At 42.8% G+C, this 16,678-nt stretch overlaps 1 protein-coding gene and 1 pseudogene across 3 annotated transcripts in view; both read right to left on the reverse strand.

Moving 5' to 3' along the window:
- Positions 1-16,678, reverse strand: part of Rgs17 (regulator of G protein signaling 17) — a 97,390-nt gene that overhangs the window by 9,538 nt on the left and 71,174 nt on the right. For all 3 annotated transcript variants that reach the window (XM_006978079.4, XM_076552835.1, XM_042262347.2), the window contains 2 exons: positions 5,081-5,170; positions 340-574 (listed from right to left, as the gene is read on the reverse strand). In XM_006978079.4, the coding sequence (XP_006978141.1) occupies positions 340-574; positions 5,081-5,170 (325 nt within the window). The remainder of the gene's footprint in view (positions 1-339; positions 575-5,080; positions 5,171-16,678) is intronic.
- On the reverse strand, positions 2,375-5,072 carry LOC107401348 (FMR1-interacting protein NUFIP1 pseudogene; annotated as a pseudogene).

The raw sequence follows: 16,678 nt of genomic DNA on the forward strand, positions 1-16,678 counted from the left end.
ATTGGCTTTTTAGACAAATGACCCACGGGGGCTCTCAGATACACGGCCTGAGCATCATGCTTTGGAAAAGCATCACCCACTTTATACAACATAGCAACTTGCTTCTGCATGGCGTTAGTTCTGGAAAGCAAGTACCTGTCACAGACTGTGAGGCCAGGGATGAATGAATGAATGATCAAAGCACACTGGGGAGACCCGGCCTTCAACGTGTCCAGGGGGACTCTGAACGGAAGCTCATTAACCTAGCCAGAGAGGTCTAGGCACTGATGTTCTCAGTGTGGGTCCTTTAGAGCCGCCCTGGTCTCAGGAAGCCCACCTCAGCATTCTCCGGCCTCTTACCTCTTTCGGCGACAGTATAGAAATGTAGTCCTCGTAAATCATTCTGGCCTTCTCTTCAACCACTTTTTTGTTCTGTTCTTTCTTCAAGTCTTCGCAGGCTAGCCAGAAGAGGAGGTTCTCTTCGCTGTATTCTGTTCGGAGGAACTCTCGGAAAAGGTTGCGTCCCGCAGGAGTCTTCATCATCTTGTCAAAATTTTGAGACCAGGACAAGACTTCCTCCGCAGTGGGGTCCTGGCTGCAGAGAGAGGGTGAAGAAGCCATTAGAAGCAGCGGCGTCCGTCCACGTCCACCTGCAAATGCTAGCAGGGAAGGGAGCTGGTGGTTGGAAATTCTTAGTCACATGCTGCCCTCTAATGGCCGCATTTTGCTATTCCGCTCGGCTTGATCCGGCAAGCCATCTGAGGGACTGACTGTATCAGTCCCGAGCCTGGCTGGACAAAGGAACCCAGGGGTGCAAGATGCAGGCACGGGAGCCACGGGTTAGAACAGCAAGGAGTTATATACCACATGCTCATAGCTGTGGGACAGTCCTACGGAATTCTGCAAGTGGTGATGTTTCCGAGCAGTTTGTTGTAAATGGATGGGAACATTGTGTGAATAACTTTTCTCTCTTCCTCAGTTGCATGGTCTAACCGTAAGAAAGAGCTGATTTTCCATTTCCAGGATCCATTTCTTATTATTTACACAATCTCCAGTGTCGTCCGTGTGACATAAACAATTATGTCTATAATAGCTGACGGGTCCCACGGGACTAAGCTCCCTAAAGGTCCCTGACAAAGTGCCGCGTTATGCCTTCCTCTCAAAGAAGACCAGCTTCACGGAACATGAGTTCCCTGGGCTATGGGTTCTGTATAACTGCTTTTCTGATAATGTTCTAATTAATCTATGAAGCACAGCCAAAATTAATAAATGCTTGGGTTATATACTATTAAAAAAGCTGGACATAGATCTTAATCAAATATAACAAAATAAGCTATTTTTTTAAGACCCCAAGCCACTAGATAAAAAAAGTATAATAGTTCAGGCACTTCTAGGGAATGAACACTCATCCACTAGGAATCCTTTAGGAATCCCAACTAAAATGATTTATGGTAAAAAACGTTATCTCATAGGAGTCAGATGGTGGGCCCCTCTGTTAAAAAAAATTCAACATGAAAAACTTAAAGACTACAACAAAACCCCTTCCCCTTACAGGTGTAAAAGTATAAGAGTCCATATTCCAACAGATAAAAAGATTTTATATTAAAAGAGATATGTAATAAAAAAACTAAAAAAAGACTTAGGATCTACAACATCCAAATTGGCTAAATGGGTCATAAAAACAAAAAAATACATAATAAACTAGAAAATGGCTAAGATAAAGATAAAGGACACAGCTACAACCACAAAGAAACCTACACAAGTCTAGGGACTGCACTAAGTTTAAAAAAACACAGACTGCTTTTTGGGTCATAAAGTTCTTATGAGTGAAGGGATATGTCTAGCGCCGATTAATAACTGTTTGCTTGCTTTTTTTTTAAAAGATGATGTGATTAAATTATTACCAAGCTCTCATTGTTCCTTGTATGACTTGATAGTTTTCTTTTCTATATATAAACTACTAATTTACAAAAGTAAAATTACAACAGATTCAAAACACTTCTAAATGTGTTGTCTCTCTGTCATTCACCGAATTCTTGCCTTCCTGACTACCCAAGCCCTGGTTCTCCTACGGTCGTGGTACCCCCGATGGGCCAGTCCGTGACAGTTTTGTACACTTGTCAAAATGTCCCCAAATGCTCAACGTATTCCTTAAAAAGCATTGGCCGGGCGGTGGTGGCGCACGCCTTTGATCCCAGCACTCGGGAGGCAGAGGCAGGTGGATCTTTGTGAGTTCGAGGCCAGCCTAGTCTACAGAGCAAGATCCAGGAAAGGTGCAAGGCTACACAGAGAAACCCTGTCTCGAAAAACCAAAAAAAAAAAAAAAAAAAGCAGAGGACTTTTAGAAGAGCATGAAGGGATTTTTCAGGACAACTGTATACAATAAATACCACTACTTTATTGCCCAAATCACCAGGCACTGATCTATTTGCCCCCACACCAAAGAAGGAGAAGCACAAAGCTTGGAGATTTTTTATTTTTTAATTTATTTTTTTTAAAGACCAGCTGTGCATTTATTTGCATAAAGCCAAAGGTCAGACTTAAAATCCAAGCTAACAGCCATGAGGCTTACAGTTTCACACTGATCCGGTCTTGAAAAGGTCTTGGTTTTCTCTGCTTACGAGGATGCTGTTCTCTTTCACACTTCACTGACATCTTCAGTTTTCACAGAATCAGTATTAAGTCCAAAAAAGTCTTTTTTTCTTTTCTTTTTTTTTTTTTTTTGATGATGTACCGAACACACTGCAAAATCACATTTCTTTCATGTCAAATGTCTGGAGCCAGAAGCATTTCCAGGAGGTATGGGTGATGTGTTCTTGGTTCATATAACGGGTGGTAGTAGCTCTTTTTCCTCTAAAGGGCCATCTTCCTGAAACCAATCCTCTGGCTCTCCCACTTGGCTCCTGCGACAAATTCTACCAGCTATTTCAACATTTTGTCTTGGACTCTTAGGAGGACGGCTGTGGAGAACATGGTTTTCTGTAGGAACGTCTGCTTCAGTCTTGATAGGGATCTCTTCCCGTTCACTCTCTGACCCTGAAACACTGCCTGGGCTGCTTATCAGTGAGCACAGTGCTGGTGTCACCTCCTTAGGTACTATAGTCCTTTGCGGTTTCTCCTCCTTATCAGACTCAGAGTCACTGCGTATCAAAGTACCGAGAGGGTCTGCGGATGGAGCTGCAGGCTTAGAATTTCTGGCATGATTGCCCAGGCCAATGGCTGCTCTCTGTCTAGTCCCACCATTTTTCTATCTATGATGTTTACCAGGACTTCTGATTTTTTGCCGTCTGGGAACGTCTGGACAGGCCTTTCATTTTGCCATACTGTGCTGTTGTCAAGACTTCCCCTCTCTTTTCCTTTTCAAGCTGTAACTTTTTCTTCCTTTCAATGTTGGCCAGAGTTGGGTAGTTTTTTTTTTTTCCTTTCTTCCCTCCATCTTGCAGTCTCTTCTGGAGTGTCTAGCTTGATCTTCCTCCTACCAGGAGCATGCATATTTTCCCAACGGAACTGGACAATCTTCTCGTGTGCACTAAAGGAGCAATCTACCTCAGGGCATTTTGTATGTTCACACATGTGTATGTCATAGTTTTCTTGAATTTTAAAGCCACGGTCACAGGTATCACAGAAAAAGTGGGAAATCGGTTCCTTTCTTTTCCTCTTTTTCTGTTTTGGGGCAAACTGAAGTCATTGAGTTTTGCATCGTGTGTTCGTGGAAAATAGGACTGTGTAACCAAAGAGTAGTAGGATGTGTACACCCAGTTGTCCTGCGGTGGGTTGAGCGCGGAAGTCAGCTCGGGGGCTAAAGGCCACCCGGCGGGAGTGGGCTCTGCCATGCCACCTAGCAAGTGGAGAGCCCAGCGTGCCATTGTGGCGCTATCATTAAATGTCCTTTTTTTAAAAAAAAAAATTATTTTTTTTATTTTTAAGATGATCCAGAATCTTGCCTTTTAACTCAAAATATATTTGGTTAGGAGGGGTGTTATTTTATTTTTGTTTATTTTCACTAGGTATCTTAGATAGACTTGCAGCTGGCCCATAATATCTGAAGCTCTTCGTTCATTTACAGTATTAAATTTGGGGCTGGGGAGATGATTCAATGGGTAAAGTGCTTTCTATGCATGAGAACCTGAGTTTGAATCCCCAGGGCTCATGTAAAAGCCAGGGAAGGTGACGTGCTCCATACCCCTAGTGCTTGGGGTAAGGGGTGGAGATAGCCAGATGCCAGGGGCTCACAAGGAAGTCAATTTAGCAAAAATTTGAGCTCCAGGGTCAGTGAGAGACCCTGCTTTAAAAAAAGGTGTTGGGTGGGTGGGGTGGAGTCACTTGCTGCTCACCTCTAATATCCACACATACACACGTGGGGGAGCACACCCACACACATGTGCATATACACATCCACATAACATGGACATACACATGCAATACATCAATAAAAAAATTAAATGTACAGCTGCTTAACATCACAGTGAAACTCATATTAAAACTTGTATAAAGAGCAAAAAAAGATGCTTTATAATTATGTGAACCATCAACTTATAATCAGGTTTTCTCCTCTAAAATTGCATTTCAATTTCTCATTTTGGAAAGACTTGCCTAAAGACTGTTCTAGTGGCTATAAAACCAGGAGCTGGCTAGGTGGCTGGTTTTCACTGGTTGATTTTGGTAATCCTGTGTGTGTGTATGTGTGAGTTCGTGTGCATGTGTGGGTGTGCATGTGTCTTTGTGTTGCATGTGCATGTGTAGGTGTGCATGTGTGGGTGTGCATGTGTCTTTGTGTGCATGCACAGGTGTGTGTATGTGGTATTTAGATTCTTATACAATGAAGATAAATTTTAAAATATTTCCAGTCAAGAGAAGTAAAAGCCAGTAACTTGTGCAATAATCTTTACTGAACTATCAGAGAAAGATGAATTGGGACAATGCTTGGCCTTGTAACACGGTTAAAGAAAAACCTGGTCAAAGCTATTTGCAGTCGTAAGATCTTCCAGGTTGAGTTGTCACTCACTTCATAGAACCACAAGAGATGCCGCTTTGGCCTGGGGTGCACACAAGTGCACACACACACACCCAGAAGAGACCCCAGCCCGGCCACCACACTCACCACTCTTCTAGGACCTGGATGCTCTCCATTTTTGTGGTGTGTGTGGATCTCCCCGCACCGTCTCCTCTCTCCTCATTCCTGACGGTGAGGCTGCAAAATGTAACACACTCTGTCAAGGGAATTGCAAAAAGCCAAAGAAAAGTATCACTCCCTCAGGAGAAACAGATCACAGGAGATTTGATCCAGCCACGTGGGATTATTTAAAATGCAGAAAGAGGAGTGACACTTTTATAGGATGGTAGTGAGTGAGAGTTGGTAAGTCTGTATCAACTTAAAAAAAATCATAAAATCAATCAGAATCCTCACATGGGTATCATTATCTATTCTGACTTCATTATTAAATAACTTAAATTACTTAAATTCTTTTACATAATTGTACCTTTATAACCTCAACATTGGACATGCTTTCATAGTTGACATATTGTTGTGTTACCTTTAAGAGTGGAGAGTCATTTTGAGTTTTGCTTAGTTCTGTTGAGTTTTTCTCATTTATTTTCTCCCTATTAGTAGCTAAGAAGGTAGAGCACACCAGAAGCCAATACAGACTTAGATATCTTTGTAGCATCCTTCCCGTCAAGCCATAATTTTGTCAGCAATACCATCATTTCTCCAGTCCCTAAAGTTTGAACAACTGGATTGGGTTCTATGTCAGTCAGTCTCCGGGAGACAGTTTCAAGGATGTGGAGCAGGAGCCCACTGGGTGAGTGTGATGGTTATGTTTCCACTGTCATCTTGGCAGGGTCCAGAATCAGCTGGGAGATGGGACTCTGGCCATACCTATGGGGGAAATACTTTGACTATGTTCATTGATATGGGAAGACTAATTTTAATTGTGGGTGGGGCCATTCTTCAGCTAGAGGCCCTGGATCTTCTAAACACATTTGCATTCACCCCCTCTCTTTCCTTACTATGGATGGGTGTGACTAGGCAGTTGGCTCAAGCTCCTGACAACTTGACCTCCCCACCATAATGGGCCGCACGTTGAACTATGGGCTAAAATAAGCCCTCTTTCCCCTAAGCTGCCTTTGTCTGTGTATTCTATCACGGCAACAGGAATGATGCCGAGGCAGTAGAAGGCTCTGCGCCTCTGCTGTAGAGCGACCAATCTGGAGTCAATGTGCATGAATCATACGCTTCCGAGCATAATCCTGGCTCTTGTGTCTATTCCTGCGATGTTTACAAACATCTCAAATGCTAGCATATTAGAGCCATCAGCATAAAATATTGGATTGTGTTTACATCTCTCATTTCTACAGATGGTAAAATATGGACACACATTTGGACTAAATCTAGTTATGACAGAAATTCAGTAAATGCTTAACTGTTCACCATGGGTACCATTCTTAATTTCATACTGGGCACAGAATTAGCCCTCAATAAAAAAAAATTGAACTTAAGCAGTGGTAGCCTAGGAAAATAGGACAAGAATCCCCCGGAGACAGCTGGCTGGGTGAACGAGTCAAATGGATGAGTTCTGGGCTTGATTGAGAGACCCTGACTCAAAGAATAAGTTGGAAAGTAGATTTCTGACATTAATCTTGGGCTTCCATAAGTCTGTGCATGTGTGTGTTGCCTTATGGAAACATGGAGAGAGAGAGAGGGAGAGGGAGAGGGAGAGGGAGAGGGAGAGGGAGAGGGAGAGGGAGAGGGAGAGGGAGAGGGAGAGGGAGAGGGAGAGGGAGAGGGAGAGGGAGAGGGAGAGGGAGAGGGAGAGAGAGAGAGAGAGAGAGAGAGAGAGAGAGAGAGAGAGAGAGAGAGAAAGCAGCACCAAAAACATCATGTAGAGATTTAGATGGAGAAAATGAGGAAGAAATTGTTGCTGGTCTGCCTGCCTGTCCTGATACTGACACATCTCTCAATTTCACTTCGTTGTGCTCTTAAGATTCGTGGGCTTGGCCTGCTTTTAAAGGTAACAATATGGTTCATATTTACTCAAACTTCTCAGTGTTCTATGTCTTTGAAAAGGTTAAAAAGGAAGACCCCAAACATAAGAGTTGTGAGTTCCCCAAAAGATGTGTGTGTTGTCAGTTTGACAGACTCTACAATCAGTTGTGAGGTGGGGCCCTGGGCATGTCTATGGAGGGTTATATTGATTATATTAGTGTAGGGAGACCCAACTTGATGGTAAGTGGGACTCTTCTAGAATCTTCTAGGGGATTCTAGACTATATAAGATGGGGGAAGTGGGTTGAACATTAAGACACATTCATTGCTATTTCTTGACTGTGGATATGACATGACCAGTTACTTGAAGCTTCTGATATGTTGATTTCCCTGCCACGATGGACTGTAAGCCGGAATCAACTGTTCTCTCCTTAAGCATGTGAGTTTTTTTTTTTTCTTCCTTCTTCACTTTCAGGTAGGTAACATTTTAAATGATCATTCCTATCTTCCAATCTAAGACACAAAGAGCGTGAGACACACCCATAGTGAGCACTGTGGGAATATTCATCAAAGCCTACATACATACTTCAGGGAAGTGAAACAACAACAACCCAGGCTATAGCTACCAAAGCAAGCATGGAGACTTCATAGAGACTCTCAGGTCTGGTGCCCTGGAGAAGGGAGGAAATACATCTAGCACATTTCAGAGACTAAGAAGAGTGGGCTCTATCTACGGATGGTGGACTGTTTGTAAGCAGCAGTATGGAGAGTGGGGGGTAGGGGTGGGGGACACCTGAAGCGGTGGCTTTCTTCACTGTTATCAGAAACACTGTTTTGGAAAGTGGTCGACTGTTGTAAGAAAGCAATCAGTTCTTAGAAACAATGCTTGAGGAAAGTGGCGAATAGCAGGAAACCTTTGCGGTAGCCATGGTGATGCTGAGATAGCAGATGATCACATGTATTTATGCAAAATGCATGTGAGGAATCAGTAAAGTGCACACATAAAGACGATACTCTCCTCAGGTAATAGGGATTAGATTCAACCAACACCGTTTCGTTTGCAAGGATACACTTGCTCAGCCGACTCCCACACTGCCCCCAACTGCAGCAGGCTGGGGTGGATACCCTCTGACTTCTGGCCTCAGGCAAGCTTTGCTGAGCAGTATGTCCTATGTCCACTGTCTCTTCTTATAAAAGCTGTCCAGGATGATTTACCTTTTTTAATTATTCACAAAATGAGCTGATCTTAAAGAAAAGCTATGGGGCTGGGGGGAGGGGAGGGGAAGCGCATATCAGTCCGCTAAGTGCCCTTCTCCACAACATAGGGCATGCAAAACACACACACACACACACACACACACACACACACACACACACACACACACACACCAGACACAACACTACAGTCTCCACACAACCCCTACTCCCACCCCAGGACACACACCACACTGAACAAACAAGTCATGAACACACCAAAATCAGACAGCAGCCAACGATGCCTTCCACTTAGGTAGAGAATAAATTAGTTTCAAACCTAGGATGTAGGCATTTCCATGTCCACGTTTTTGTAATATAACTTGGTTTTGAGTAGCATGTTGAGAACAAAGAGTTTGAAATTTGTATCTGGAACTGTCATGGAACACAAATGTATAATTTTAGCATGTTTAATGAAATGTTAAAGAAATTAAAACTGCTGGGCTTGAGGATGTAGCCCAGTCTGGAACGGCTGCCTAACTGACATGCATGAAGGCCTGTGTTCAATTCCCAGCACCACACAAAACCAGGCGTGGTGGTGCATGCCTGTAGGCCCAACACTAGGGAGCTGGAGGCTGGAGAATCAGAGGTTGAAGGTTAACACTGGCTATATAGGAAGTTTGTTCAAGCCAGCCTGCACCGTGTAGACCCAGTCTCAAGAGGATCAACCAATCACACCCCACCACATCACAAAGACTTTCACATTTTACAATCACATATCATATAATGAAATAAGAACTCATTCAGCTTTTATTGTTCAGATTTAAATACCTAGAGTAAGATAATATGCTATTAAAGTTTCTTCCACTAGATGGCTGTGTTACCTTTAGAAATACAAAGTTTAGTCAGAAGAAAGGCAGAAAATCTGAGTGTAGTTACTCTTTTTTGGAAAAAATATTTTCTTTCACGTAAAACATCTTGATGATTCTGTCATTCCAAGGAGTTTGATAATAGTTGTTCCATTTTCTATGGATGTATTAATCAAGATGGAAGAGAAGGGTGGGGTGGATTTTCACCTTGAGCTGTGTGTGAACGTGGGGTTATAGCCCCCTTTCAGTTTTCAGAATGAATACTCCCTAGCCCAAACACACTTTGTTTGGAATACTTTAGTCTTAAAAGATGCTGGCATTGCTGCTGTGGATATCTATATATGTAAATAAACACTGATTGGCCAATAGCCAGACAGAAAGTATAGGCAGGACTTACAGAGAGGAGAATTGAGGAAGGAAAGGGGAGACTGCCTGGAGCCGCCGCCAGGACAAGGAAGATGTAAAGTACTGGTAAGCCACGAGCCACGTGGCAAAGTAAAGATTAATAGAAATGGGCTGAATATAAGAGTAAGAGCTAGACAATGATAGGCCTGAGCTAATGGCCAAGCAGTTTAAATAATGTAAGAATCTGTGTGTTTATTTTATAAGTGGGCTCTGGGACTGGTGGGACTTGGTGGCAGGAGCTGGAGAGAAATTCTCCAGCTACAAATGGTGCCCAACGGCTCAAGTTTCCACCTTAAACCTAAGAATATTTAACAACCAATTTTAAACAGAGCCAAAAACAGGTTCCTGCTTCATGTCTCATACGGGCAGCTAGACTCCTCAAAACGCGGGTTTAAACACTGGTGGGTTCCTAGCGTGTGCCTTTGACCAGCAGTATGGTGGTAATGAGGTGTCTGCCAGCGGCACATTATGCTGTGTGGTAGATTTAGTCTTTACTAGTATATAAAAAAAAGAGGTTTCTGGGCTACACGCAATTACTTTTTGCCAGGCATAGTGGCATATGCTTTTAATTCTAGCACTTGGGAGGCAGAGGCAGGTGAATCTCTATGAGTTCAAGGCCAGGCTCATCTACAAAGTGAGTCCCAGAAGAGTCAAAACTACATAGTGAAATCATATCTTGAAAAACATAAAAAATAACAAACAAACAGAAATACTTACTTTAATACATGAAAAACATTTATTTTCAGCCTGACTCAATTTCTCTTTGTTCTTGATGTCTCTCCAATATATACACATGCTTTTATAGATAGGTTTAAAAAATATCATTTTTATCTGTATAAAATTTTATTTCAAACCCTAAAACTGGCATTTTAGGTTCATTGACAAGCATATTAACTTGGGAAATCTCCAACCTCTTTCAACAAGAAACTACACACTCAAAATCTAGATCTATTGTGTAAGCTGATATTCAATTAGAGGATCAAAGTTTTTTATTTGGCATGAAGAGCAAATCTCCATTTTTCCTTAAAATGAAGAGAATTACAGGGCCAAATATATAGATGATAATATAAGCTACAAGCCAGCCATTGGGCTTGTCTTCTAGTCTCAGAGAGGTTGGAAAACCATTGTAGGCTTCTCTTTCAACCATGGTCATTTTCTTTGCAACGTATGGGTAAGTTAGTGGATGCTTTTGTGGAAACACAAGTCCCTTGGGTTGAGAAGGCCAAATCAGCTCCCATTTAGTGAGCAGTCACCATCTTGGAAACGGTGTGTGAGTAATCATCCTACTCTAAATGTATTCGGTAGACTGGAGCTCAGGCATGCCATTCCATTAGTATCCTTGTTGTTAGCTTCATCAGGGGCAAAGGTTACAATGCTAACACATGTAAGAAATGTGTCTGATAGTTGGCAGGGGCAACTTATTAACTTCCCACTCATACCTTGACTGGGACTTCCCAGTTACTGTGCATAAGATTTTCTGTAGAATGGACGTGAGGGACATCTTTGGGGTCACGTATGATCGACGGTAACAATGTTAAGCTGCAGGGGAACTTAAGTGCAGTATATGGAATTTCTGATGCTCTGAGGGTCTTCTGCCTGGGTGGTGCACCCTTCAAGAAGAGTTCAGTTAACCAGAGAACCCAAGAGAAAAAGTACAGTCATAGAGAATGCAGAAATGGTGCCTGTTATATCCACTGGGGGCAATATGCTGAAGAGAAAGAACACTGGCAGGCACACAATGGTCAAATCTCACTATGTCCAGTTAAACCCCTTGCACACTGAGACTTGTGGAGAGGTCAGAATAACTTCAGTTAGGAATTATTCATGCGAAGACTGTAGCCTAAAAGCCTCTTCTAGCTACATTAGGGCTGGGAAATAAAACTCCTGCTATACAAACTTGGGGACCTGAGTTCCAGTCCCAGTATCCATGTAAAGATGTGGTAAACAGCTGTAATCCCAGTGCTGGTGAGGCAGAGGCAGGGGAATCCCTGGGGCTCATTGTCTTGCTAATCTAGCCTCATTTTTGAGCACGAGGTGGCAGTGATAGGCTGTAGTTCAACAAACAAGGCAGAAGGCTCTTGAGGGATGACAACTGAGATTAAGCTCTGGATATATATATATATATATATATATATATATATATATATATATATATATATATATATATGGTTGTGTGCACACTCGCATACAAGCAGGTTCACACACATGCAAACGTGTGTGTGCACACACAGATTAGTTTATGTTCTTAATCACATCTTACTAAGGGAGAATTAAGAGGGATTAAGAGACTTGCCAAGGGCTTCACGTTTACATGTGACAAAAGGGACCTACCAGATCCGTCCAATCCTAGTCTTCCCCATATCTCATGTTGTGCCCTGAAAGTCAGTTTTATTCAAGGGAAAATTATCTTGAGGATTTTTGTGTTATTCTTAAAATGTGACAGGGCAGCTGTTATACAGGATGAGACACATGGGGCTACCATTGTACTGTCACTTAAAGAGTGAATAATTGGACTGGTTCCTTATCTGTATGTAATATATACGGTTTTATAAAAAAAAAACAGTAAAAAAACAACAACAGATGCTGCCATCCATGAGAGGTATGTTCATATATCATACATGGATATAAAAAAGATATATGTGATAGTTAATATTGAGTATGAATTTCACACCATCTAGAATTACCTAGAAGACAATCCTCTGTGAGGGATCATGGAGATTAGGTCAAGCTCTGGTCATGCTTGTGAGAGAGTCTCTTGACTAGGTTGACTGACAAGGGAAGATCCATTCTAAGGCAAGCAGCACCATTCCCTAGGCTCGGATCCTCAGTGAATAAAAGGAGAAAGGCACTGGAGCACCGGCATTACTCTCCCTTCGCTTCCCACTGCAATGGGACCAGCTACCTCAAGCCCCTCTTGCTGGGACTTCCCTGCAACAATGGAGCATACGTTGAACTATGAGCCCAAATAAAAAATTCCGTCCTAAGTTGCTTTTATCAGGGTATTTTTTTTTTTAACCACAGCAACTGTATTAGCTTCCTTTCCCGTGGCTGTAGTAAAATGTCCCTACCAAAGCAACCTAAGGCAGGAAGGAGCTCTGTCTACCCTTGTGGGGAAGTCAAGGCAGAAGGAACTTGAAACACCTAACTATCACAGGACATCCACAGTCAAGTGTGGAGAGCAAGGAATTAATGCACGAAAGTGTTTTAGCTAGCTTTCTTCTTTTTATTCAGTCCAGGACCCCACGTCCAGGGAAATGTGCCACCCACAGTGGGCTGTCCTTGCACCAATTAATGTAATTAAAGTAATTCCTTACATTCTCCCAAGTGATTCTAGACTGTGCCGAATTGATGATGGAAACTGTCACAACAGAAGGAACAGGACTAAGCCAGTATGGGTGTCATGGCATTTATCACAGAACCATTTCAGCAGGATAATTAGAATATAAACCTTATTTTCACCAAAATTCAATGTTTTATCTAACAAGGAAGGGAGGCAAAATACTTGAATGATGCCTTAAAATATTAGGCAGATTGCAAAGGTCAACCATACCTCAAGCATGAAGAAAGCAGGCTAGGTAGGTAGGCCCTGAAGAAAGAATGAGGAATTTTAGTGAAGACTGAGTTTCCAGTTGTCTTCGTCATGGAGTCATTTACTTGAGTAAGAAATGGAAATCCAATTTCCCTCACATTGACCTTTGACCTCCAAAGGGTCGCAGAGTCTCTGAACATTTAAAGAGGGTTCACCTTCCTCCTCCGTCAGCAGATTTTTTTTTCTGTCCAACTCTTCCTGTGCATCTTAGGGAGAAAATTGGTTCTCACGAAGTTCACCAATAGCTTGTTAACCGGCCAGATCATAATAGGCTGTGCGGTCCTTATGGGATAGGACTTCCCTGGGTTACCCACAGCTTTCCTCCTGCCTTTGTGAAACACCACTCTCTTAGTAACACCTGCCTTGGTGTGTTCTTTTTGAGACCTCTTAGGTGATCTTCTCTTAGGGCCATGTGAACAGCTCCTTCATTCTTTCTCTGCTCTCTCACGGTAGGTCTGTCCTGAGCTTTCAGCCTGTGACCTACTGCTCAGCACACTGGCCAGTCACGGCTCTCCTCTCCTGGATGCGGAATCCTGATGGTTTCCAGACTGTCACCATTAATGCCGACTTTACCCCACAGGTTTCCAGTTCATACCACAACGAACGCATGGGTACCCAGAGAGATCGTGGAAGGCATCGTCTTATCTTTGGACCAAACAACTTCCTCCTCTTTCATCTGACAGATTCATCTTTCAAAACAATTTCATTGCGTGCTTATTCATCTCGTGTGTGTATCTCTGCCGTTTGTTCTTCTCTCCTACCACCTGGGGATTGAACTCAGGGCCTCGGGCTTGGTGGCAGGTGTCCTTTACCCACGAAGCCATCTCACCAGCCTATTGGTCTAGGATTCTCGGCTTCTTTACTCGAGGGCCACACTTGAGGCTGTCCTCAGAGGGGACTACCTTTCCACGTCCCATCTACTCTCCTCTTCCCCCTGCCTTCAATGGCCCTCCTCTTCATGCTGCTCTCCCTGGTCCCCAGCACTGGTCCTCTAAGGAGCTTCCCAAAGGCTACACATGCCTCAGGGCAAGGTGGTGATGGAGAAGGGCATCTGAAGCCTCTGATGCTATACCATCTGACCTCCCTCCAGCTCCTCCCATGGCACTGCCTGCTGCACACACCTCTCTCTCTGCCTGTCCCCACCTCAGGGTACCCATGTCACATAAATCACTATTGCCATCCCCAAGGAGTTTGCTAGGCTGAGTTCTTTGTTCTACACTGAACTAACTAAGTATATAGCAGGTGTCTTAGCTCCCAAGGTGGCTCTCCCCTTACCCAAGCTGACTCAAATCAACCACCTCTCATCTGCTCATACTGCATCATCATGCCCCTTTTATTCTCCTGAATATGCTCTGCATGATACTTTATTATATTTCTTTCCTTTCTGTTGGAAATCTAAATTGCACAATATGAAACTTAGAACGTATTCGTCCTTACAAAGATTCATTAATTTTTATTTTATGTATGTGATTGTTTTGTCTACATATTTATAACTACACTGAAGGTATGCCTGGTGCCCACAGAAGCCAGAAGAGAGTGCCAGATCTTCTGGGACTGGAGTTAGGGATGGTGGTGAGCTGCCATGTAGGTGCTGGGTGCTGAAGCAGGATCCTCAGCAAGAGCAACAAGTGTTCTCAAATGACGGAGCCGCCTCTTCAGCCACAGAAAAATATTTTTTTTTTAAAGTAAATGAAATTTCAAAAAAAGGGTAGGGAGAATATATCTGTGATGGACACAGGTCAGCATAGTTTTCATTCTGACAGCTTCACCGTAGACAGGGGCCTATCAAATCTGTTTTATATGTGACCCAAAGCAACTATAATACCAAACTCTTTAAAAGGATAATCTGGTAATCAAAACCAAGTACTGGTGCCTGGATTGCCTAATGACTTTGTTCTTTGTCACCATGGAGACAGGAAGAACATGGTGGACAAATTCAGATGCCAACAATGGATACCTAAGCAATTGTAACCTTGCGATTTAATGAATGAATGGTCTATAGACGTTCCAGAGTCCTAATGCCCACTCTGGCTGGTGTCTGTGGTCTGTGAAAGCTATGACCCTCTGGTAGCTAGTTTCTTGGTTGGGTAAACTGCACATAGCTGATAGGAGCTATTCAGGAAAATCCCCCATGTCATTGTGGGATGGCGTATCAAGCCTAGACCTCTGTGCAAGCTATGTTCATGATGATCCTGTTGCAAGGGCTTTGGAAACTGTGTGCAGAGCAAATGATTTCACAGGAATAGGTTATGCTCCATGCGAGATGAATCAGCTCTCTGAGGGCGACAGGTACACAGGAGACACTTATTCACCATTGTCTCTAATGAGATGATTCAGCTTGCATATTGGGAGTCTCTGTATTTTCAGGGAGTAATTTCTTCACCATGGTACAGACTTGGATTCTTGTTTTCCTTTTCAAAAAATATCCTTTGGCTTTGAAAGCATGCATCTTAGTATTTCCATTGGCAGGGAGCTCAAGGGTGACAGCATCGGAGGATAAAATAGGACATTCTTTTTGCACTGTTTTGAATTACAGAGGCTGTGGTACTTGTTAAAAATGGAGGGCGGGACAACCAAAAGCATGTTTATGAAGGTCTCAGCATTTACTTAGTGAGCTCTATCCCACGGTCTAGGAATTCTGGGAACTAATACTTCTAAAAGAGAGACAGTTTTAGTTTCAAAGGACTAGTTAGTTAATTTACTAAATTTATTCTGTGACCAATCTTTCCTGTAAAGCATCTAGTGTCACTGGCCAAATCTGATGAGCCATACCCCAAGTAGCATTCGAGATTGTGAGTTAGACTGGGGAAGTTGTATTTATCAGTGGTTCATATCAAACCTGGTAATGAAAAGTTTGTAAGTACCATATTAATGGGGACTAGTCAATGCACTGCATATTAAGAGGCCTGGTATCTAATCCCACCTTTATAGCAGGTAGACTTGCTAACCTATGAAACTAAAACATATATTGTCATCATCATTTTCTTTAGTAAAGATAGTTTTGTTTCTTATTTTGACCTATAGTTTCAGGGGACATTAATTCATCATAGCAGGGAAGCATCTTCTGTGGAGATGGGACCTTATAGTGGCTGTTCACTTCATAAGTACAGGCAGGAAGGAGAGAGAGAGAGAGAGAGAGAGAGAGAGAGAGAGAGAGAGAGAGAGAGAGAGAGAGATATGAATCATGTGTGTAATAGCCCTTAAAGGTCCACACCAAATAGCCCATGTCTGCCAGCCATCCTTACCAAAAGGTAATGCTTTTAAAAAGAGTTTAAAGTGTTAATTAAACCTTTAAAACAAGGTTATGCAGCCTCCCCAAACAGCACCATCAGCTAGTGACCCAATGTTCAAATACACGAGACTACGGGGAGCATTTTATCTGCAAATCCCAATACTGTGTCTAATTCATAAAATAGCCAGAGAAGAATGATTTTAGGAGAAGCTGGGAACAAGAGCTCAGGAGGGATTCAGTCAGGAATCCTCCGGGTCCTTTGTTCCCCATGGCCATGACCTGACTGTGCCGGCCAGTTTCATGTCAACTTGACACAAGCTAGAACCATTTAGAACGAGGAAACCTTGAATGAGAAAATGCCCCGATCAGACTGGCCTGTTGGCAAACCTGTAGTGCATTTTTCATGATTGATAATTGACATGGGAG

This window comes from Peromyscus maniculatus, chromosome 16 (genome assembly GCF_049852395.1).
Source record: "Peromyscus maniculatus bairdii isolate BWxNUB_F1_BW_parent chromosome 16, HU_Pman_BW_mat_3.1, whole genome shotgun sequence".
In the NCBI taxonomy this organism is placed as follows: Eukaryota; Metazoa; Chordata; class Mammalia; order Rodentia; family Cricetidae; genus Peromyscus; species Peromyscus maniculatus.